The 24,433-nt window shown below is 41.1% G+C and overlaps 1 protein-coding gene across 4 annotated transcripts in view; it reads right to left on the minus strand.

Annotated features, from left to right (window-relative positions):
- The window catches only part of REPS2 (RALBP1 associated Eps domain containing 2), a 328,460-nt gene that overhangs the window by 76,404 nt on the left and 227,623 nt on the right, over positions 1-24,433 (minus strand). For 3 of the 4 annotated variants that reach the window (XM_073902043.1, XM_025857570.2, XM_025857563.2), the window contains one exon: positions 12,885-14,269. In XM_073902043.1, coding sequence (XP_073758144.1) covers positions 14,201-14,269 — 69 coding nt within the window. In that variant the 3' untranslated portion in view covers positions 12,885-14,200. Of the gene's footprint in view, positions 1-12,884; positions 14,270-24,433 lie in introns of those variants that run through there. The other variant, XM_073902042.1, reaches the window with a different exon arrangement.

Consider the following 24,433-nt stretch of genomic DNA (forward strand, 5'->3'; position numbering starts at 1 on the left):
TAAAACCTTAAAAAAAATTAGAAATAGGGGCACCTAGGTGGCGCAGTTGGTGAAGCATCCGGCTCTTGATTTTGGCTCTGGTCAGGATCTTGGGGTCGTGGGATCAAGCCCCTGTCATCCCTGAGGGCTCTGCGGTCAGTGCGGAGTCTGCTTGTCCATCTCCCTCTGCTCTTCCCCCTGCTCATGGGCACTAATAGATGAATAAATACAATTTTTAAAAAAAATTTGCTCAGAAATCACAATGCCACAGATCCCTCAATGTAGCTCTATCTTGTCCTACCCCAGCCCATGGCCCCCAAAGAAACCGCCTTGGGCGGAAGCAAAAGGAGGAGGTAGGAAGGCAACTTGCCACTTCCTGCCCTTCCCTGCGCTGGAGCCATGAAGGAGGTGGAAATCCTCAGGGGTATGTGAGCTACGGTTGTGGGGGTCCCGTGTTGCCAGCCACATCATTGGGCAGGAGCCAAGGCAGGGTCTCCTTCGTATTATTCAAGATATTTCATAAGAAGAACTCAAATGATATCTGCTGATTTAAGCTTTGTGTCAGGTATTAACTTATCCCAACTACAACTGACGTGATACTATATAGCCGCAGAATGTTTCCACATACATCATGCTATTTAATTGGGGCTACAGTTCCTCAGAATAGGTCATCTTCTTGTCCCCACTTTATGATAGGAAGTCAAGAAGTTAGGAGCCATGAATTGCATGTAGACACAGCCTGGACATGGCAGCCCGGCCTCCAGCCCAGGCCTTCTGAGCCCAGGTCTCGTGCTCTTTCTCTTTGTGTTCTCTGTATTCTGGGGCCGAGCTCCTAATACTTGGCACTCAGGGTCCTCCTTGAAAGGACTCAGAAGTCTCCAGGGACTCCTAACTCCCACCCCACAGCCCAGGTTGTCTGATGTTCCCTTTACTAAACTTACTGTTACAGCAGCTACCTGTAACTGAGTCAAGAAATGCTGCTTTCACGGCCAGACTCATGAACTGGGGAGTAAATCATAACCCTGCAGGACTGATGGAGATAAGAACAGAATTTCCTTTAGAAACCCACTAGAAGCACGCACCATACCTCTCTGACCTTTTTTCATTTTTCTTTTTTTTTTATATTTTCAAGATTTTTATTTATTTATTTGACAGACAGAGAGAGCACAAGCAGGGAGAGCAGGAGAGGGAGAAGCAGGCTCCCCACTGAGCAGGCAGTCCGATGTGGGGCTCGATCCCACCCTGGGATCATGACCTGAGCCGAAGGCAGACGCTTAACAGACTGAGCCACTCAGGCACCCCCCCCTTTTTTTTCATTTTTCAAGAGAAAGTTTTTCTTAAAAAACATGAATGCTCACAGAAGTCAGAAAGAGCCTTATATCTTTTGGTCTCCCCCCCATCCCTACTTACCCCATCCCCAGGAAATTCCTGGTAGACACCATAATGTTGGAAGTCAAATAAGAACTTTGTGTTAGTGTTCTATTGCTACCATAACAAATAACCACAAATTTAGTGGTTTGAAACAACATAACTTTACTATCTTACACTTCTGAAGGTCAGAAGTCTAGGTACAGAATGGCTTAGTTTCTCTAAAATAAAATCAAGGTGTTGGCAGAGCTATATTCCTTTCTGGAGACTCTGGGGATGAATCTGCTTCCATGCACAGTCAAGTTATTGGCACAATTCAGTTCTTTGGGACGATAGCACTAAGGTCCTTCTTTCCTTGTTGGTTGTCATCTAGAAGCCTCTCTCAGCTCTTTATGGCCGGTTGTGTTCCTCATCACATTGCCCCCTCCACCTGCAAGCCTGCTTCTCAGAATTCTGATTCTTCTGATCTTCACATCTCTGCCTTCCTCTTTTGCTTTTAAAAGGACTTATGTGATCACATGAGGTCTATTAGATAATCCACAATAATCTTCCTTTTTTAAAGTCAGCTGATTAGCAACCGTAATTACATCTGCAAAATCCCCTTTGCCATGTAACACAACATGACCACAGGAATAACACCAGAACACCAGAGGGCGAAAATGGGAGGAGGGCACCAAATTCTGCTTAGCACAATCCACCCTCTGGTGGCCCCCATGATCCCTATCTACACTGCACATGGCCCCAAGTTCTCCCTATGGTATTTAAGCTTTGTCTATGGTGATTAGGGTTTCTCTACAATTGTCCTTAATCTTTCTGAGCCCTGACCAACAGTATTTAACACCCACATTTCTACTAACAGTCTATTTAAGACAATCTAGGCTTTTTTCTATCATTCTGCTGCATCCCAGGTAAGTTATTTCATTTCTCAGGATTAAAAATTTCTTCATTTGCATAATAATAGTTTTAAATTTTAGAGAATACCCCACGGAATGATCTTAATCATCTCCTAAGTGGCTTTGGATTGCAGCCATTACCAGGCTCCACAAAAAGAATGTCATCAAAACTGGGGCGCCTGGGTGGCTCAGTCAGTTAAGCGTCTGATTCTTGATTTCACCTCAGGTCATGATCTCAGGGTCGTGAGATTGAACCCCATGTCGGGCTCCATGATGAGCATGGATCCTGTTTAAGATTCTCTCTCTCTCCCTCTCCCTTTGCCCCTACCCCTCTCCTTCTCTTAAAAAAGAAAAGAAGAAGAATGTCATCAAACTATCTGGTGGTCCGTTTTTGGCCAGCTCAAAAAACGGGCTGCGGTCTGGTGAAGTTGTTTGCCTATCTCGAGATCAGGTGTGGGCTGGTGGTCTCTGAGGTGATCTCTGAGATGATCCTGAGACAAAGATCCTGTGTCTATTTCCCAATGCTGGACACAATGCCAAGGCCTGACAACAGCCAATCATCAATTTTTAGTTTAACAAACACATGTCCAGCATTTTGCTTACTAGGCACTATTCTAAGTTCTTTATATTAACATATGGGCACTATTATTGGTAAGTTATGGATGAGGATATGAGGCATAGAGAAGCAAGTTACTTGCCGAAGACCACATAGCTATTAAGGGATGGAGCCAGCATTCCTTAATAAAGATTTCATACTTTTAACCACTATGCTATACTGCTGGAGAGCCATCCTCCAGGCCACCCCTTCTTACTCATCCCAACAGTGGAGTTACAAGACGTGACAAGAGGAAATGATCACCTCACCCCACCCCCACCCTACTGCCTCCACTGGGCCATCAGAGAATTAAGGAAGAGAGGTACCTGGGAGAAGAAGAAAACGAGGCGACCAAAATCAGAGTTAGGGAAGGAGGTAGAAAGTACAGAAGTTGGACATTAATGGGCTCAAAATGTTAAAAGTTTAAGCCTGTGTCTCCATGTCTTCTGCCTCATAGCAGCTTAAAGCTGACATCCAGAAATGCTGAGACATTCTAGCCAGAGAGCAGAGTGAAAAGAGCATCAGCTATGATCTTCAGAGAGCAAGCTGAACACACAGTGGGAGCCAATTAAAAAAAAAACTGATTAAAATATATTTTAAACTATTTTAATTGTTGTGTCTATCAGAGGGAGTAAAGTACTATTTAAAACGTAAAATCAGGGGCGCCTGGGTGGCTCAGTCGGTTAAGCGTCTGCCTTCGGCTCGGGTCATGATCCCGGGGTCCTGGGATCGAGCCCCGCAGCAGGCTCCCTGCTCGGTGGGAGGCCTGCTTCTCCCTCTCCCACTCCCCCTGCTTGTGTTTCCTCTCTCGCTGTGTCTCTCTCTGTCAAATAAAAATTTAAAAAAACAACAACAACGTAAAATCACTATAACCAGCCATGCTGCCATCTAAGAGAAAAATCCCTATTATTAAGAAATACATGTCTACATTGTTTCTTCCCCTTACAGAGGCTGGCAAGAAAAGAATGAGAAAATACAGAAATGTTAAAGCATCTATCATTCTTCTACGCTGTGAAAGGTAAGGTTGCAAACTGGCAATGAGTAGGCCCAACCTGGCTCACAGACATGTTTTGTTTGGCCTGCATAATGTTAGCCTGCACAGTGGGATTTTTCCCCCTCCGTGTTTTAAATTGAAAATAGTTGCCAACATATAAAAAAAAAAAATAGGCAAGAACCCTTTGACAGATGTATTGCAAATAAGTTCCACTGTGCCGCAGCCTGCCAAAACTCTCTTCGTTGTGAATTCTGATAAACAGAAGTTCCTAATCTTAATGAAATCCAATTTATCAATCTTTTCCTTTTTGGTTCTTTGTATGCCCTGTTTAAAAAAACTTTCTGTGAAATTCATGAAGATATTACCCTATACTTTATTCCAGAAGCCTTATTTTTTACCTTTCACATTTAGATCTATGGCCCATATTGAATTAATTTTTGCACACGGTAGGGATCCAGGTTCATTTTTTTCCACATGGATATCTAATTGTTCCAGCACCATTTATTGAAAAGACCATCTTTTTCACCCACTGAATTATGGTAACAACTTTATTGTAAATCAAGGGATTATATGTGTGTGAATGTGTTTCTGGGATCTCTATTCTGTACTATTGATCTGTTTGTCTAACATCTGCAAAAATACCATGCTCTTAATTACTGTGGTTTTATAGCTAGTCTTGAAATCTAGTAATATAAGTCCTCCAACTCCGTTCTTCTTCAAGATTATCTTGACTATTCGTTGGGATGAAAACTTAAAATTGGTCCATGTACGTTATACCTCACTAAAAAAGTAGGTAAAACAAAACAGACTTTCTGGGGGGTAAGGCAGAGGAGATATTGAGCTCCTCTCAAGGAATTAGAAACCTAGCAACACAGGGGCCCGTATGGCAATAATCTAGACCTGCCCTCATAAATGGGGTATGCCAGCTCAGACCTGTCGCAGTCCCTGCCTATGGCTCCCTACCACTGTGACGCATAGGCCAGCGCCACTTCTCATCTTACTCTGACTCACTTCACTAATTTACACTGCTGCTCGGATCCTGGAGGTATTTAAATTAATGGACTAACTTAGCAGAACCTGTTCATGTAGCTCTGACCATGTGAAGGGGTGTCCCTGGCAGTGATGGGAGAGAAGGCTACATTGTTCTGAGTTAATTGAGGGGAAATGAAGGAAGCCTCAGGGGCTCCCCTGGAGGTTTCACAACACGGTCACTATTAACATGTGGGGCCAGACCATTCTCTGTGGTGGGGGTTGTGCGATGCACTGTAGGATGTTAGCAGCATTCCTATCTTTAACGGCAGATGCCCTCCCAAGTTGTGACAACCAAAAACGTTTCTGGATATTGCCAAAGGTTCCCTGGGGGGAGAGGCAGAACTGCACCCAGTTGAGACCTACTGGCCCAGACCTAGCATAGAAACAGGAAGGGGAGAAAAGAGATCTGTAATGGGGTGTGGGCACTGAGTTAGAACAGAAATACTGGCAGGACCTCCCCAGTTCCCACCCGCCACCTTTCGTCTTCACTCAGAGAGCGCACCTTGCAGCTCAGAGCTGTGAACAGGTCGGCTGCAGCACAATCCACAAGGGGCATCTTTCACACAGAACACAATGTTAACAACGTCCCCTGGATATAAACTATATTCCATAAATTCTGCCCCTTTCCCACCCCACCCCATCTTCCATACACAGACACACAAATGCCTCGTGTAAATGACGTTCTGCCGGGAAATAGATGGTCCACCTATCAAACTAATTCCTAGGAAACATAGATCTGAGCCAGAAGTGACAAGGATAAAAACATCAGTTCCTCTGCCTCTCACAATCTCCAGAAAGACTGAGATGCAGGCTCTCACCACACATGGGTTGAGGTTCAAGTCAATTTCATTTGCATTTCAAAGGTCCTACATCACAATTCTCTGTATCTGTATTTAATTTTCTTTGCTTTCCTTTATTTCATTCCCCAAGCATTATCTTACTTCCCTTTGGCTTTCCTTCAGCCTTGTTGCTTTGAGTAAGTCTAATCCAGGGGTGGAGGCATGCACTCTGTTCCACAGTGGTGTACCTAGGGCAGGAGTGGTCCACGCCAGGTCCAAGAAACTGGGGTGCATTCTCTGTAAAAAGTTTAAAAGAAAAACTGTAACAGAACTGACCACAAGTCAGTCTTTTATTTTCAGCATGTGCCAGTGGTTCTAAACTTGTTTAGACACTGGCCAATGTTAAAATGCACCCCCCCCAAACATTCTGTTGGTCTATGTTCAAAACAATTACTGTGGTTACTGTTGTTAATATATATATATATATATATATATATATATATAACATTTACTCTGTGATTGAAAGACAAATGCAATGAGAAAATCGCTTAGACCTGCCAACACCAATGTCTGCACTTCCAAAACACCTATTTTAAAAAACAGTATGGCAGTATTCTTTGAAGTTGGAGTTTGCCACAGAGATGCTACACTTGGGAGCATTTCTCCCCCAGACTCAGGGATTTTCGGAATTCTTAAATAAATTCAAATGAGAACTCATCTTCCAAACAAATCGGTATTTCAGCTTCCTTTCCAAACTCTTCATTCCTGAACTTCGTTAAGCCTTCCTGCCAAAAAAAAGAGAGGAAAAAAGGAACAGAAAAGCCCTGCGCCTTTCAGTCACCTCAGCGCCCATTATCTCCCCCAAAAGGAAATAAGTGAGGATGGAAAATGTCTCACGTCATCCAGTGGAGCTCCTGCCTCGCAGGGTTTAGTCCCTTGTGCTCTGGACTTCAGGCCTTTGTCCAAACACATGCCACAAGATGTGTAACAAATCAAATGAACAGGTTTGGTTCATGTCAGAAGCACTAGTTTAGTCTTCCAGTGAAGACTCTTCTACCTCCTTTCTAGGAGGCAGAAAAAAATGGAGAGAACACATATCACTCCTTGAATATTAGTGAAGTGACTTCATGCGTTTGTGCTTAAATCTTGAAAGAGGCTAGGATTTCAGGATGCTTTATGCCTTCTTATGACATGCATTCCCACCCAGCCCCCGTGCCCGACTCTGGCCACTTCCTCCCCTCCCCTCCACACTCCACTGGCTCCTCCTTCCAGAGGAGAATCTTTTGCAGTTGCCAGAATACACCATGTTCTTGTACTGCCTTGCCTTAACATATGCAGCTCCCTCTGCCCAGAACACCCTCTTTTTCTTAATTAATGCCTATCCCTTTTTTAAGACTCTTCATGAAGCTCTCCTGGATCCCCCCAGTCTGAATTAGATGTCCCACCCCCACACCGTGTGTTCGCAGAGTCAACTGGCCTTGTGCCTCCTGGTGGACAATGTGCCCACTACAACTTTTTCCTCCTGAGCTGACAGGGGGACCACATTTCCCAGTCTCTGTCACAGTTAACTGTTGTCATCTGAGCTCTGGGAAATGAAGTATGCATAGAAGTGATGTGTAGCACTTCAGTGAAGAGAAATTTTATCTTTCCTACAGTATCTTTTTTTTCTCCACACACACTGGCTAAAAGGAGGAAGATGAAAGCACACATGAAAGGAGTCTGGGTCCCCACATAACCACAAAGAAAATGGGGCAACTAAGAACATCCACTTTGTACTGTAAGGTGAGAAATACACATCCATTGGGTCAAACCACTCTACTCTTGGGGTTCTTTGTTACAGCAGTCAGCCTACCCTCATACATCTTAGTAACTGTCCCACACTGCACTGCAGTTCCTGTGCAGGGGTTTGTGAGCAACTTGAGGGAAGGGATTCTGTATTGTAGGTCTCACCTCCAGCTCCCGACATAGTGTTCGATACACAGCAAGAGCACGGCAAGTATCTGTGGAGGGAAGGTCAGGAGAGGGAACAAACTCATGACTGGACCCTGTAGCACAGGAGAAAGTCTGCCCTGGGAACCTTTTGATCCTTTGCTGTCAATTAACTGAGACCTAGATGAGTCCATGTTGCCTCTCTGCACCACGGTTTCTTTGGCTGTAAAATGAAGTTAGCTAGAGCAGCAGTTCAGTAGTAGCGGGCATCAGTATCACGTGGAGGGCTTGTCATCACGAACAGTGCCAGGCCCACTTCCAGAGTCCCCGATTCATTTATTCTCCAATGATAAGTTCCCTAATGACGCTGATACTGCTGGTCCGGGGACCACATTTTGGGAACCACTTGCCTAGAGGACCTCAGATCTCTTTTATCTCCAAAATGAGGGACACAGTGATCCTCACCAGTGCTTGGGAAAGGTCAGGGTCAGGTGATCTCCAGTGCCCAAGTTTATAAGCCAGATCATAGATCATTTTTTCCAGAGTTCATTTGGTATTCAGAACTACCAGATTACTAGAAATATCCCATGTGTAGTCCACCATATACATTCACCCTACAGAATAAAACCCCCATATGATAGGAGACTGGTAGACTCCTAAAATTATTCAAATTTTAAAAGTAAGAAACTGCAACTGGGATGACAGATTACTTGGTGGGGCTCTCAAGCCCACTCTTCCTGATCCCTCCCCCTTCACCCCTACTCCAGCTAAGGATGTGATGATGGGAACATTTTTGAACAAAAAGAATACTGACAGGATGAAGCAAATTACCTGGACCCCACATTAAGTCAAGTTTTCAATTCAGTGGATCTTTAAAATGCACTCTTAGGCATGATCTCCCATGATCGCCCAGTGTTGACCATGTACAGATGTTTAAGGGCCTACCGCAGATCACTAGGAGGTAAAAATAATAAAATCTCAGACTTTAATTGGGAAGACCTCCAGCTCTTTCCCACAGCACTTCCAGGAAATGCACAAGAGCAAATGCAGGCCACAACATATCGACACCAAGACTCCATAAAAGCCACACTTAGTTGTCATACATTTATTTTTAACATAGCACCCCAGTTTCACATCATGTACATTTTCCAAAGTTGGAGATTTTTAACCTATTATGTTCTTCACAAACTTTCCAACAAGTGTGAAAAAGAGGCAATAAGGTTAGAGTCTACAAGTCACAATCCAAATATAGGTTACCCTATATTTATTTATGTTTAAGATCAATATACATAATGTTCCCAAGGCCTAGCAAATGAATAAGACTCTGGCTAATTAAAATATTAACACAACTTGTTAGCACAGTATGAAAAGAGAGAAGGCATCAAATATATACTTTGCTGTTACTCATTTTACTGTTCAATGTACCTGTAGTGAAAAAATATACACTTTTACTCTCAAGGTTAAAACAGACCATCAGCTCATCCTCTCGCCGGGCCCACCCACTGGAATGAAGCCTGGAATGGCCCCTCCCGCCTCTGGCTTTCTTGAACATCGTATTTGCGCTGAAGACAAAAAGAATGGTGTGCTAAAGAAAAGGGTACACCCGGTTCCCAAGATAGGTACAGGTGAAGTCCTCATATAAGTTGCCTTGAGACAAAACAAAAACAACAAAACTCAGCTGATTCAGTCGCCATACGACAGGGTGCTTGCATCAGCTGCACCACTCTGAGGGCAGAGCTCTGCGAAGGACCTTTAGGATCCAGTCCTGTCGTCCAACAGAGTACTTTAGTGGGACAGAACTGGTCGCTGAATCTCCCTAGTGCGGCCCTCAAATTCCAATACAAGCCCTCTTGAAAGTCCCTTGTCCTCTGGTCTTCTGAGTCTTAAGCCCATTTTCTCCAACTTCCCACGGTCATGAACTTAAATTAGAGCAAGACAGGAGAACTCACAAAACACAAAAAAATAAACATTTTCCAATTGTTAAGAACAGAGCAAGGCTTCTGTAACTAGAACAAGTCCTCTCAGTTGAAACCCTGCCTTTATCATCACGTAGCTTAGCAAATGTAGACAATAACTATCTAAGCCTAAAAGCAATTGTGTACTCGGCATCTCTTGCTCACACTAACAGACTGGCTGTTTCAGGGAACATCTGTAAGGCAACCTCTGAACGCCTATTTTTGAGGAAGGCAGCAGCTCTTAGCCTCTGTGCTGCTTTTAAAGTCTGGTCCTCCATGTCTGTTCTTATGGCTGCTCTAGGGAGGGTCACAAAACTAGATGCATTTCTCACTGCAAACAGGCAAAGTGGGGTGGCGTGCAGAATAAGACTCACATGCAAACTGCCATCAGTGGCTGAACTGTTGGCATTGCTGGGCAGTAGCCTTCAGCCTGTGCCGAGAGGAGATGCCACCTCAGAATTCCAAAAACCCAAATTCCCACTTCTACTAGGAACTTGAACTACACTAAGTCATGATGCAAAAAAAGAACATAACAAAACACCCATCACTAAAGTGTAAATTCAAGAGATCCTTTGAAATCAGAGTTTTCAAAAGAGTACACCTGCAACAGAATAAGCCAGTTGAAAAGAGAAACCAAAGTCACTAGTGTTCTATTTATTTAACTAGAGGAGAAAAAGACCTTCCTTTTTCTAACTGATATTACATTTTGTTCATAATGTTTAAACCACAAGCTACTAAGTCTTACTTGTCAATAATATGGGAAGATCTGGTTGCTATGATATTGGGAATTCTTTTTTTTTATACTTTCAAAATCACATTCTTTTTGTGATGTTTAGTCAGGAGGTGTGATTGTAGTTTGTGTTGAACAAATGTTTTCAGCTGTAAGGTGTTATACTGTAACTGAGATCTTTCCAACTACTGCTTAGAAGAAGACATTTGCAAATGCCTGTCTTAATTGCAAGAAAAACACCCATTCCAGATGATTTTCTTATTAATCTTCTGCGTACAAATCTATTATTACCATGGTTGAGAGATCATTTAAGAAATAGACAAATTATCATTTATAAAGAGACTATAGAATCAAGTCACATATTAAGAGAAGAATGCTTTATGATAGTTCAGACACTGGTAGGAAATCAAAGAAAAATGCATGTTTTTGATTACTCCCCCTGGAATATGCTGAAATCGAAAATTTGCAACCCACATAACTAAAGATATATCGAAGAAAACTGAAACTTACTACATATTGAGTTCATTTCCATCGCAGTAGTCTATTTGAAAAACAAACCCCCATAAGGAATCCAAGAATGGAATCCATTCAAAGCAACAACTGTCAAAAGTTCTGCCAAGAAACTTGGAGTAATTTATTGCATCATGAAAGGTGAGGTGTTCAGAAGAACAAATAGTTCAATCATATTCTTCCCTTCAGATTTTATTTTTTGCTTCAATCCAAGAGAAATACCTAGATCTAAAACTCACTGAAACATGTTTTCAAACTTGAAGACTAAATAAATAAAACAACATGGTAAACAGAAGAAACCCTCCTAATCTATTTTTAGTATTGCTAGAGGCTCGACGACTTGACTCAGAATCTGTAAGATCAGCTGGCATTCCAACTCTGCCACTAGTTATCTCTCTAAAGATTCTGGGGCTAGAAAACGTAGTTTCTGATGGCCTTGGTTTCCCCACAAGCAAACTGCAGGGGACGGGTACAAGTGCTCTCAGCTCTGACGTCCTCTTCTCCGAGGGGAAAATGGGCATAGCTTCCAGCTAAGATGTCTCCCCTCCCAATCAGGCCCAAAGCACTTCTCTAGTATTTATAAAGCAGTTTGATCTTACCAACTGAAACAAGTGCAAGTATCTGCCTTGATTACAACATGCACCTCCATTCCAGATTATCTACCTCTTGGTTGTACTTCATGTCTGCTGGACAGGGATGTGGCAGAAGTAATACACCACTTACAAGAGACACCGAGGTACCCCATTAGCCTGCTATCAATCCCTACTGTGCTTTCATCATGGGACTATAGGACCCCTTTGGAGGAAGACCACTTAACAACAAGCTTATGAAACCCCCATGGATGGGGGCAACATCGACATTCTGTCCACTGAATTCTGCCCAACAAGTGGGTCTAATTTTGGAGAAGTTTTATAGAAGAGGTATAATGGTGATTTCCATAACCCAGCCTTCCTGTAAATCACACTGAAGGCTCACAGAAACATTAACAGGAGCTATAATCCTAAATTAAAAGTGCACATTCTGAGAAAACAGAGACATGGAAGAAGAGCACTAGTCAGGTAATAATAATAGTGTATATTGGGGTTTTTTTTAACCCACTTCTAAGCAACTAATACACTATGGTCACTGTTAAGTGCAGTCCAGGAGGGCACGTATTGCATGGAGCACTGGATGTTATACGTAAACAATGAATCATGGATCACTACATCAAAAACTAATGATGTAATGTATGGTGATTAACATAACAATAAAATTTAAAAATGTAAAAAAAAAGAAAGCTGGGTATAGACAATGATGTGTGCTTTAATGCAATGCTCATCTTAAAATATCAGTGAAACTATGCAACTCATGGGACTTTAACTGTCCAATGTGAGTTTGGTCCTTTAGTGAAAACCAAGCCAGCTAAACAAAACCCCAACCTCCTAATTTGTCTCACTCTGGCACTGACTTGATGGGGGGAAAACATATCAATATTTTTTAAATGTATACTAAAGACTAACATTCCTGAGCTCGTATGCCTCCTTACTGGACATGCAGTGCTATCTCGAGGGAGCGCACAGGTACTGGAAGATGAGGAGATGGAGCGCACACGCTGTTCTTTCCCCGGTGGAATGTAACAAAAGCTAAGCATGCTGTGGAATGTCTGCAGCAAGAACACTGCTGATCTCAGGACACTGGAAAAGAGGTTATGTCAAAAATCTGCACCGCCCATTCATAATCTTAGGAAGGGTTTAAAATGACTCCAAACCCCTCCCAGAGGGACAGAAAAGGCAACCAAAAGGGAAGGAAAGGGAGAATAGAGAAATAGTTTAAGTTCTAGGATTTTCAAAATCAAATCAAAATCTTTTCACATGCACAGGATAGAATCAATAATTTGTTTTTCTTTGGGAAAACATCATCTGATTGAGCCTTTCTCTTCTGCCATTAAGCTATTGATAAAGTTTGCAAATAAAGTAAGGAAGCATTAAATAAACACCTCCTTATTCTAAAAGCTGTCAACTCTACTGAAACTGAAGGCTTAATCCCACACTGCAAACCTATCCTAAACCACCTCAAAAAGGACCGAGGCACACCCCACACCTCTACTCTAAGAATGGGTAAATTAGCAAAATGCACGAGAGAGAGAGCATTTCCTGTAATCAGTCTCTCAAAGTGATGTGAAAGTGGGCGTGCCCTGATCCCTCTGGGGGTCAGTCACTTCCCACTTTCAACTTGAGCTTTCAGGAGGAGTGGGTGATCAAAACTTCCATAGGATACTGGCTTCGGCAATTTGAGCTCATGGTTTTACATCACATACACTGGAGTCAGCTGGGCTCTGCTGGACGGTACATAAACCAATCACTTCCCAAGGGTACACTTCACAGAGAATAAACACTTTTATATACAGAGTGAAGATCGGTTTTCTTTCAATAGTCCTTCATACTCAATACAATCACAATCCAGGTTAAAATAACAAAGACAAAAATAACTACCAGAGTTGTTGGATTGCTGGTAACAACCATTTCCCCTTCTTCTCCAGGGTGGATACCTGGGTTCAAGCAACAAATATTTAACAGTCCAAACAGTCTCTTCAGCCTTTCACATCTGATGTGTGGTTTCCAAATTCATGCATTTAGAAACATGTTATCCCATGCAGGATAAAAGTAGCGATCTGGCAACTATTTATTTAATTTGATTGAGTGAGGCGGTTAAAGTGGATTGCTCTTACCCAAAAATTTACATGAAAGGACTGAATTCTGTGAGTTGATGGCCTAACTGGGCCAAGTTAAATAGATCATTGACAAAACTTCCACTTTACAGAGGTGCAAAGACCCAATAAATCTCTGCCATTCAACAGAAAACAATAGTTATGTATTATTTATAGCTAGGTACAATGTCAAAATGGCAATGGCACTAGAGAAGCAATTTTTGGCATATGGTGGCGGAGGGCACGGCGCCTGTCTAAATCTGATGCTCTTGTTTTAGTTTTTGCTTTTATTATCATCATGCCAAAGACTATCCAGTTGGAATCCCGATTATTCAGGAAACCAACCTACTATATTTGATATATACAAAAATAAAACAAGCATCCTGAAGGTACTAGGTTATGAGGTTTTATACAAATCATAAATTCTTTAAATAAATAATGCTCTAAATTGTTTTTAATTGCTAGAAGATTGGTTTTTGGTAAGGAGCAACATCTAACAACTTGAGGAAGTACTTAAGAATGGGAGATAAATTCCACTGAAATTACAATTTCAAGTGTAAGAATCAGCTGTATTTTTTCCACCAAAGTAAAACGTACAAGTGAAATACAAGAGAAAAGGAAATATGGATTATATTCCGCTGCTCGCAGCTTTTCACAGTCCTGGACATCTATGACAAGTAGTTGGGTTGAAACATTCAAAGGAAAGATCTTGGCAGAAAAAGTCACCCACTGTTACTTGAGTCTTGGGGGTTACAACACAGTGACTGGACGAAGTTGTTCCAATTGGTTTTCCAATGCAATCCGTTCTTGATGAACCTCCTGATTTGTACAAAACAGAGAGAAGAAAACAAAAAAGCAAAGGGGTCATTTCCTGGGTTCATCCCTACTTCATCAGATATTAAAAAGAAACTTGTAAGCAGACCCACAAATGCTGAAGTACCGGACAAGCAGACTAGAAGGAATCATATTTACAACTGGTGACTAGACAGAGGCAGCTTCACAATTTGTCATCTCGCAGCTCCTCTCTGAAGATGAGGAAATGAAACTGACTGACGCCACCCCCTACACCTCAATCTCACTGGCAGTTTTAACAGGATCAGTGGCTGGCAGAAGTCAATGTTAAAAATCAAAAGACAGAGACTGGGAGAGAGCAGAAAAGCAAAAGCAGAATGCTAATACTGAGAGGTGAGCCAGCAGGACTCAATTTCTAGCTGTGATCTCTCATTTCTAGTCCAGCACCACACCCTGCCGGGTCTGAGGGATGAGCAAATGCACTGGCCATCCCTCTGCCAAAATCTCGCCTTGGCTCCTGCACAAAATACAGCTGAAGGTATGACTGCATGGCTAAAGGCAGGGAGAAAGAAAAATAGGATCAGCCACCTGCTATTTGGGAATTCAAACTTTCGGCCCCAAAGCAGATTTATTGGCAGGAAGAGAGGGGACACTTAAAGACATTCGTAAGTAGAATCAGTTAAGATGGGAAAGAACTCTGTAGGAAGGCTTAATTCTGAGATGCCCCAGAAGAATCAACATGCTAACAGTCCAAACAGAATTCAGCAAGCGTTTGTTCACCCTCCCCCCTACCCAGCCATCTAAGAGTCTTTGATTAACTGTCTACTATGGGCCAGATTCTGCTCTAGGTGTGACGGTACCAGCAAAGAACAAGATGGATCAGACCAATGCCCTCACAGGCTTTATACTCAAATGGCTAGAGGAAGACAATAAAGAACACGATACCTTCAAAAGGAAATAAATAAGATGAGGTAATAGAGGAATCTGGAAGACAGGTAGAACAGTTGGTCATGGAAGGCTTCTCAGAGGTGATGCTATCTGAGCAGAGACTTGATTGAACTGAGGGGTGAGCCATATGAAGAATGGGGGAAGGAGATTCAGGGAGACAAAATGGCAAATACAAAGGCCCCAAGGGAGGGAACAAATTTGGTGTGTTTGATACCAGAAAGGCCTGTGTGACCAGAGGAGAGGCAGTCAGGAAGACACTGGCAGGAGCTGAAGTCTGAGAGTTAGGCACAGACCTTGTGGACAGAGTCAGGAGTGTAGACACCATTCACAGTACAGGGGGATAGCATTGTGGGTTTTGAATCAGGGAATGTATGTGGCTTAATTCAGAATTCAAAATGTTCACTCTAGCTACTGTGTAGACAGTGGACTGTAGAGTAGGGCAAGAGTGCAGGCAGGGAAGAGTTGCAAGGTTACTGCATGGACCCAGGTGAGAAATGAAAATGGCTCTGGTCAGGGTAGCAGCCATAAAGATGGCAAGAACTGGATGAATTCTGGTTTTGTTTTGTTTTTTTTAATTTAGAACTGACAGGACTTGCTGATAAAGTTGACGTAGAAAAGAAGGAAAGAGATTTGGGATCAAGCAAGTGGGTGGTTAGTAAGTGGTACTGAGAACAAGATTAGATGAGAAATAGGCATTTCAAAGGGACGGTTGGGAATGAAGCGTCTGAGGTGTGTATTAGATATATTAAGAGAATATGTTGAGTAAGCAGTTGTAATTGCATGTCCAAAGATCAGAGCTAAGAGAAGTAAGGTTTGAGACATAAATTTAGGATCACCAGGCTATGGATGATGATCTTCAAAGCCCTGAGATTGTGTTATCATCTAGCAAAAGAATACAGACAGAGGCTGCAAGTGAAAGATGGAACTGAACATACACAGCATACTCATTCCTTACTAGAACTCCACTAAAACAATGAAAAAGTTTTTTAAGTCACAAACACAAAAAAACAAGAAAAACAAAAGGAAAGAAGTGACACCAATACAATTTGCAAGCAGGAAGGCAAACTGATGAATGGTAAATGACTCAGCAAATCCAAGCAAAATAAATGTGGGCATTCTACCAGTTGTTACATCGCTGCATGGTGGGGTCTGTCCGTAAAGTGACCCAAATACCCCTTTATTCAAGGGTCCTGCATCTGTAAACTGACTTAGCCTGGAAATTGACTGACAGGCTGTGACTAAAGTTCTATTGTGATGATTCTTCAGACTTCTTTTCACTCGAGCTAAAACATTTTCACTCATACAGATCAAGGAGAGAAAACTAAACCTAAGCTAAGCACAGGGACAAAACAAGAACCCACTTGATTTTACACAGAAGAGTCCCTGAAAGACTCAAGCTGGCAGTGCCAGATACCTTCGTAAGTGGAAGCGGAAGAGGGGAGGAGGATGGCTAGAGTAAGTGTTGGGTGAAAGTCCGCTTCAGGAGCAATTAGCTCCCCAGCTTCTTCCTGCTACCCGGGCAGAATACTGAAGATTTATTCCTTGAAAAGGTAAAACACAGGGCCTCTTGATTAGCAGTACAGAGACACAGCTGAGGACAAGATACTGGACTGGAACTAAGGAGATTAAATGAATATCCTAGATACTAAGACCCACAGCCCTCTCTCTCCACTGAACCAGGTCTTTCCCTCCATGTAGGAAACTTAAAAAAAAAAAATCTCTCTGGAAATTCTATCAGATTAAAAAGAAAGCACCAATGATACTGCCTTGGGAGGATCCCCAACTATACAGCCCAACCAGACTGTTGGAAGACTGAAGCTCAAAGTTGACAAGCCCAACATGCTATGCACTTCCAGGGAGCATCTGCATCCTCCTCCCAAATATAAGCAAAGGATCATCAGATATTGAAGGAAAGCATCTAATAAGAAATAACGTAGCAGTAAAATAGAAAAGTATTCAGGAAGAAGACAAATACTACCATTGATAAAAGATATTACAACAATGAAATGAGAATAGGATACCTTTAAAAAGAAACAATTAGAGAACAAAAAATGAACTCCTGGTTATTAGACAACAAAACTTAAAATTAAGTAAGTCTCCAGAAATGGACAAAAAGACAAAAATAAAGAAGAGAAGGACAGAAAACAGAAGATAAAATATGAAAATATTAAAATACCAACAAGCTAAGAGTTCCAATGTCTGAAAAATATCAGCAAGCGAAAACAGAGAAAATGGGCGGGGGGTGGGGAGGAGAAACATGGAGAAAATACAATAACAAAAACCAAGAAAACCCTCGGAACTGAAGAATGTGGGTTTCCAAATTAAAAGGGCTTACCAAGAAGAAAGAACACTGTATGAAAATGATCTACACCAAAGCAAAGTAAGAGGGGAGAAAAACAAATAAAACACACACCAAAAAAGTTCATACACAAAGATTCATAAAACAGAATGAACTTTGACATTTAAAAAAATCTTTTTCATTACATGGTAAGAGTGACTTTTTTTAGCATACAGTTCTATAAACTTCAACACATGTATACATTTGTGTAACTGCCACCAACCAAAAAGCTCCCTGGTACAACTCACTGATCTATAAACCTTCACCTTCATGCACAACCCCTGGCAACTACCAGTCTGTTTCCCAGCACTATAGTTTTGTCTTTTCAAGAAAGTCAAATAAAAGGGATCAAACAGTATAAAACCTTTCGACCCTGGCTTGCCTCACTCAGTGTAACATCTTTGGAGTTTCATCCAAGTTGTGTGTATCACTACTTTTACTGCCAAGTACTATTTCATCGTGTGAATGTACCACACTTGACCTATTCATCCTCTGAAGTACATCTGGGCTGTTTCCAAGGTTTGGCCATCACATAAAACTGTTAATGAACATTCATGTACAGACTTTTGAGTGAACACAAGTTTTCATTTCACTGGTGGATACCCAGCAGTAGAACTGCTAGATCACATAGTCAGTGCATGTGTAACTTCCTAAGAAACGGCCAAATGATTTTTCAGAGTGGGGTACCATTTTGCATTCCTATCAGCGCATGAGAGTCCCAGTTGCCAGCACCCGGTGGTGTCATTATTTTCTGTCTTAGCAATTCTACTATGTGTGTGGTGGTACACGATCAGTTTTAATTTGCATTTCCCTATGGCTAATGATGCTGAGTATCTTCTCACGTGTTTATCTGCCATCCTTATATCCTCTTTGGTGAAGTGTCTGTTCAAGTCCTTTGAGTTTCTGGAGTTTGGAGAGTTCTTGAGTTTGGAGAGTTCTTTATATAATCTGGATACAAGTCCTTTGTCAAATATGTGGGCTGCAAATATTTTCTCCCAGTCTGCAGCTTGTCTCTTAATTCTCCTGACAGTATTCTAGGCAGAGCAAAAGTTTTTAATTTTGATGAAGTACAATTTAATTTTTCTGTTCTAGGTTACGCTTTTGGCATCATTTCTAACACCAGGTCATGCAGACTTTTCCTATCTTTTCTTCCAAAAGTTTTATACCTTTATGTTTTATGTTTTCATCTATGACCCACTTCAAGTTAATCTTTGTATAAAGACTTAGGTTTCAATCACGGTTCGTTTTTTTTTTCACATATGGAGGACCCATTGTTAGAAAACAACTGTTGAAAAGACTATCCCCTTTCTCAATGAACTGATGCTGCACCTTTGTCAAAGACGGAATGGCTATATTCATGTAGTCTACTTCACAATCCTCTATCCTGCTCCACTGATCTATGCATCAATCCCTCCGCCAAGCCCATATTGTCTTGATTACTGAAGCCTGATACTAAAGTGATTCCTCCAACTTTGTTCTTCTTTTCCAAATTTGTTTCAGCTATTCAAGTTCCTAGGCCCTTACATAAAAATTATCAGATTAGCTGATCTATACCTACAAAAAGTCCTGCTGGCACTGTGACTGGCATTGTAGTGAATCTGCAGATCACTTTGGAGAAAAATAACATCACTACTATGTTAAGTCTTCCAATCCACAAAAAGCAAACATGTCTCTCAATTTATTTAGGTCTTGGATTTCTTTTAGGAGTACTTTATAGTTTTCAATATTCACAACCTATGTGTTTTGATGAATTTATACCTAAGTATTTCATTTGGAGGAGGGTGGCAAGATATTGTGAATGGCAGTGTTCTTCATATTTCTGTTACCAATTGTTCATTGCTTACATAAAAGAATATGATTGGTTTTTGTGTGTTGACCTTGTATTCTGTAACCCTCACAAACTCAATTAGACGATGGAAATTTAAAAACCAATTCAATTTGCAATAGTGTCACAAAAAATTAGGAATAAATTTAACAAAACACATGTAATATGTGTACACTCGGGACTGCTAAGAGAAATTTCACAAGATATAAATAATTAGAAAGATGTACTCTACCAACAGATTAGGAGACTCAACACTGTTTAGATTTTGATCCTCCTTAAACTGATCTATAGATTCAAATGAATCCAGTCATAATCCTAGCATGCTATTTTGTAGCAAATGACACAATGATTCTAAAATTTATATGAAACAAGGGGCCCAGAATATCCAAAGGAATCTTGAAAAAGAAAAGCACGTTGAAAAATTTATACTACCTGATTTTCTTACTACAAAGTAACAGTAATCAAGATTGTGTACTACTGGTGTAAGAATCAACAAATAGATTAAAGGAACAGAGTAAGAACCCAGGGGCACCTGGGTGGCTTAGTCAGTTAACCATCTGACGCTTGATTTCGGCTCAGGTCATGATTTTGGGGTTGTGAGACTGAACCCCATGTCCAGCTCCGTGCTCACTGTGGAGTCTGCTTGAGATTCTCTCTCTCTCCCTCTGCCCCTCCCCCCATTGGCGTGCTCTCTCCCTCTCTCTCTCTCCCCCTCTCTCTCTCAAAAAAAAAAAAAAAAAGGAGAACCCAGAAATAAATCTACACTTATACGGTCATTAGACTTTTGATGAGGGGACCAAAGTAATCCAAGAAGGAAAAGAAACTCTTTTCAACAAATAGTGCTAGATTAGATATTGATATAGGGAAAAAATAAACCTTGACCCTAATCTCAAACCATAAACAAAACTTAATTTGAGGTGGATCATAGACATTGGTGCAGCCACTATGGGAAACGCTATGAAAGTTCATCAAAAAATGACAAAATTACCAGGAGTAACATCAGCATCATGGCTGTATAAGACATCCCTTGTCCATGTCCCTCTGCCAACAACAACGGTGCCAAAAAAACCTGGCTTTCATTCATGGGCAAAGTGCCTTTGTGGGAGCTGTGGGATCCAGCACCATACATACACCAAGAGATCCACCCAGCCATGTATTGGATAATAGGCACACAGACCTCAGTCCCAGCTCTGGACCCTGCACTGGCCTCTGAACCAGCTCTAGTCCCTCTTAGCCACCATCTGGGAATCTATGGAAAACACTGTTTTAGACAATCACCCATGGATGACAGCGCCTTGGTGGAAGTCCAAATTTCCAGGAGAGAAGTTCTAGCACAATGCTAGAGCAAAAAAAAAAAAAATAGTTTGGATGCACTGGAGGAGATAAGAGGAACTGTAAGATTTTACTTATATCACCCTCCTCCACAAGGTAGCACAGCTTAGGGCCGAGAGAACTTCTCAGCCCATGATTTCCCCCATGGGGGAAATAGGAGTGTGAGGGTACACACCCACCTTCCCAGCTGTGTGGGACACTGCCAAAGAGGCTCAATTCTCTCTTGCCCCGTCCAGAGTACTGAATTATGAACTGCATGACCGAGAGACAGAAAGTAGCTGGGAGAGCAGCAGAAAGGACCCTCAAAAGGTATTAAAGGAAACATGGATCCTACAAAATGTGTTGCAGGACTCATCAAGAAGCCTACTCATGAGCTTCTGGGGGTCCTCCAACTGCCCACAGGGTACTTTTCAGCATACCTCTAGCCTTACTCTCTCTCTCTCTCTCTCTCTCTCTCTCTCTCTCTCTCTCTCACACACACACACACACACACACACACACACACACACACACACCTATCCTGTACCAGATACCTATTCACACTCCCTAGGCAGCAAACTTTGGCAGGTGGCTGGTGAGCACATGCAGAAAGGCTGTGCTGGCTCAAATCTGTGGGTCATGGAGAGACCACGAAATTGAGCTTTAGTGCCACCTTTGGGAAAACAAAAGAGAGGCTGCTAGCACTTGGCCTGGTGTTTTGCAGGCTCAGAAGGCATATAAGCTTAATAATTCTTCCACAAGAGGGAACAAAAAATGTCAAGCAGCTACATTCATAAAAGGTCTGAGAAAGCCTCAGAATCCCTAGCAGGACTGATGAAATGTACCTGTCTTCTGAAGGCAGTTAATAAAGACTGAAGGAAGTGACTGCTACTTCAAATATGAAGACAGCAATGCAAAATTTCAAGGAACATGAAAAATTAAGGAAACATGACACCAACAAAATACTGCAGTAATGTCCAGTAACCAAACCCAAAGACATGGAGAGCTGTGATTTACCTGCTAAAGAATTTAAAATAGCTGTCTTAAGAAAACTCACTGAACTACAAGAGAACACAAAAAGACAAAATCAGGAAAACCACATTATACAAACAAAATGAGAAGTCTAACAAAGAGACAGAAGTCATAAAAAAAGACCAAAGAGAAATTCTGGAGCTGAAGAATGAATGAAAGGAAAATTACAATAGAGAGCAAAAACATCAAAATGGATCAAACAGAAGAAAGAGTCTATGAGACAGAAGACAGAACTTTAAAATTATACAGTCAGAAGAGAACAACAACAAAAAATAATCAAAAAGAGTGAAGAAAGGCTACATTATCTATAGGGTACCATCAAAAGAAATAATATGTGATTTGCTGGACTTCCAGAAGTTGGAAAGAGAAGGGGGCAGAAAACTTATTTCAATAAATAATGGCTGATGAGAAATATGGATACAAGTCCATAAAGCTCATAGACCACCAAACTCAACTTAAAGAGATCCTCTTCAAGATTCATTATAATAAAACTGTCAAAAATCAAAGAGAGACCATCTTAAAAGCAGCAAGAGAAAAGAAGTTTGTAACTTACAAGCAAAGCCCCAAAAGGCTCTCAGCAGATTTCTCAGCAAGCACCTTACAGACAGGCCAGGATAGAGTGGGATAATATATTCAAAGTGCTAAAAGAAAAAAAAATGTCAACCAAGAACACTCTATTTGGCAAAGTAATCCTTCAGAAATGAAGGATTAAACGCTTTCCCAGAAAAACAAAAGCTGAGTGGGTTCATCAACATTAGACCAGCCTTGCCAAGAAAGCTGAAATGAAAGAATGCTAATCGGCAACATGAAAACATAAAAAAATACAACATACTGGTAAATGTAAGTATATAGTAAGATTCAGAATACTCTAATACTGTAATATGATGGGGTGTTAACCACTTAACTCTATTACAAGGTAAAAGGACAAGAGAATCAAAAGTACCTACGGCTATTTACAAATCAATCAATGTGATACATCACACATTATCAAGAGGAAGGATAAAAACCCCATGACTATCTCAATAGATGCAAAAAACACATATGACAAAGTACAACATTCATTCATGATAAAGACTCCCAACAAAGTGGGTTTAGAGGTAATACACCTCAACATAATAAAGGCCATCTAATGAAAAACGCACAGCTAACATCATACTCAATGGTGAAAAACTGAAAGCATTACCTCTAAGATCAGGAATAAGATGAGGATGTTTACTCTCACCACTTTTATTCAACATAGTACTGGAAATCCTAGCTGCAGCAATCAGACAAGAAAAAGAAATAAAAGGCATGTAAACCAGTAAAAATAAAGTAAAACTGCCACTATTTGCAGATGAGAATATGAGACACAGAAAACCCTAAAGACAGCACCAAAAAAATAAGAATAAGTGAATTCAGTGAAGTTGCAGAATACAAAATTAATATACATAAACCTCTTGTATTTCTAAATACTAATAATGAAGTAGCAGAAAGAGAAATTAAGAAAACAATCCCATTGACATTTGCATCAGAAAGAATAAAATAGCTAAGAATAAAATTAACCAAGGAGGTGAAAGACCTGTACTCTGAAAACTATAAGACACTGATGAAAGAAACTGAAGATGACAAAAACAAATGGAAAGATATTCCATGCTCACGCATCAGGGGAACAAATATTTTTAAAATGTCCATACTACCCAAAGCACTCTACAGATTCAATGCAATCCCTATCAAAATACCAACAGCGTGTGCCTGGGTGGCTCAGCTGGTTAAGCGACTGCCTTTGGCTCAGGTCATGATCCTGGAGTCCCGGGATCGAGTCCCACATCGGGCTCCCTGCTCAGCGGGGAGTCTGCTTCTCCCTCTGACCCTCTTCCCTCTCGTGCTCTCTATCTCTCATTCTCTCTCTAATAAATAAATAAAATCTTAAAAAAAAATACCAACAGTATTTTTCACAGCACTAGAACAAATAATCCTAAATTTCACATGGAACCACAAAAGACCTCAAATAGCCAAAGCAAACTTGAGAAAGAAGAACAAAGCTGGAGGTACCACAATCCCAGATTTCAAGATATACCACAAAACTGTAGTAATCAAAACAGTGTGGTACTGGCACAAAAAGAGACACATAGATCAAGAGAACAGAATAGAGAGCCCAGAAATAAACCCACTTATAGGGTAAATTAATCTATGACAAAGGAGGCAAGAATATCCAATGGGAAAAAGTTTCTTCAATAAATGGTGTTGGGAAAACTGGATAGCTACATGCAAAAGAATGAAATTGGATCATTTTCTTACACTATACACAAACATAAATTCAAAGTGGATTAAGACTAAATGTGAGACCTGAAACCATAAAACTCCTAAAAGAAAACATAGGCAGTAATCTCTTGGCTTTCAGCCTTAGCAACATTTATGGATATGTCTCCTGAGGCAAGGGAAAATAAACTAATAGGACTATACCAAAATAAAAAGCTTGTGCACAGCCAAGAAAACCATCAGCAAAAAGGCAACCTAATGAATAAGGGAAGATATCTGCAAATGATTTATCTGATGAGGGATTAATATTCAAAATATATAAAAGACTTATACAACTTATACGATACCAAAACAAAACCCAATCCAATTAAAAAATGGGCAAAGGACCTATTTAGGTCATTTTTCCAAAGAAGACATACAAATGACCACCAGACACACATGAAAAGATGTTCCACATCTCTAGTTATTGGAGAAAGGCAAGTCAAAATCACAGTGCAAT

The sequence above is a fragment of the Callorhinus ursinus genome, unplaced genomic scaffold, assembly GCF_003265705.2.
Source record: "Callorhinus ursinus isolate GAN/ISIS: 27379988/994484 unplaced genomic scaffold, GSC_fseal_2.0 scaffold16, whole genome shotgun sequence".
Classification (NCBI taxonomy): Eukaryota; Metazoa; Chordata; class Mammalia; order Carnivora; family Otariidae; genus Callorhinus; species Callorhinus ursinus.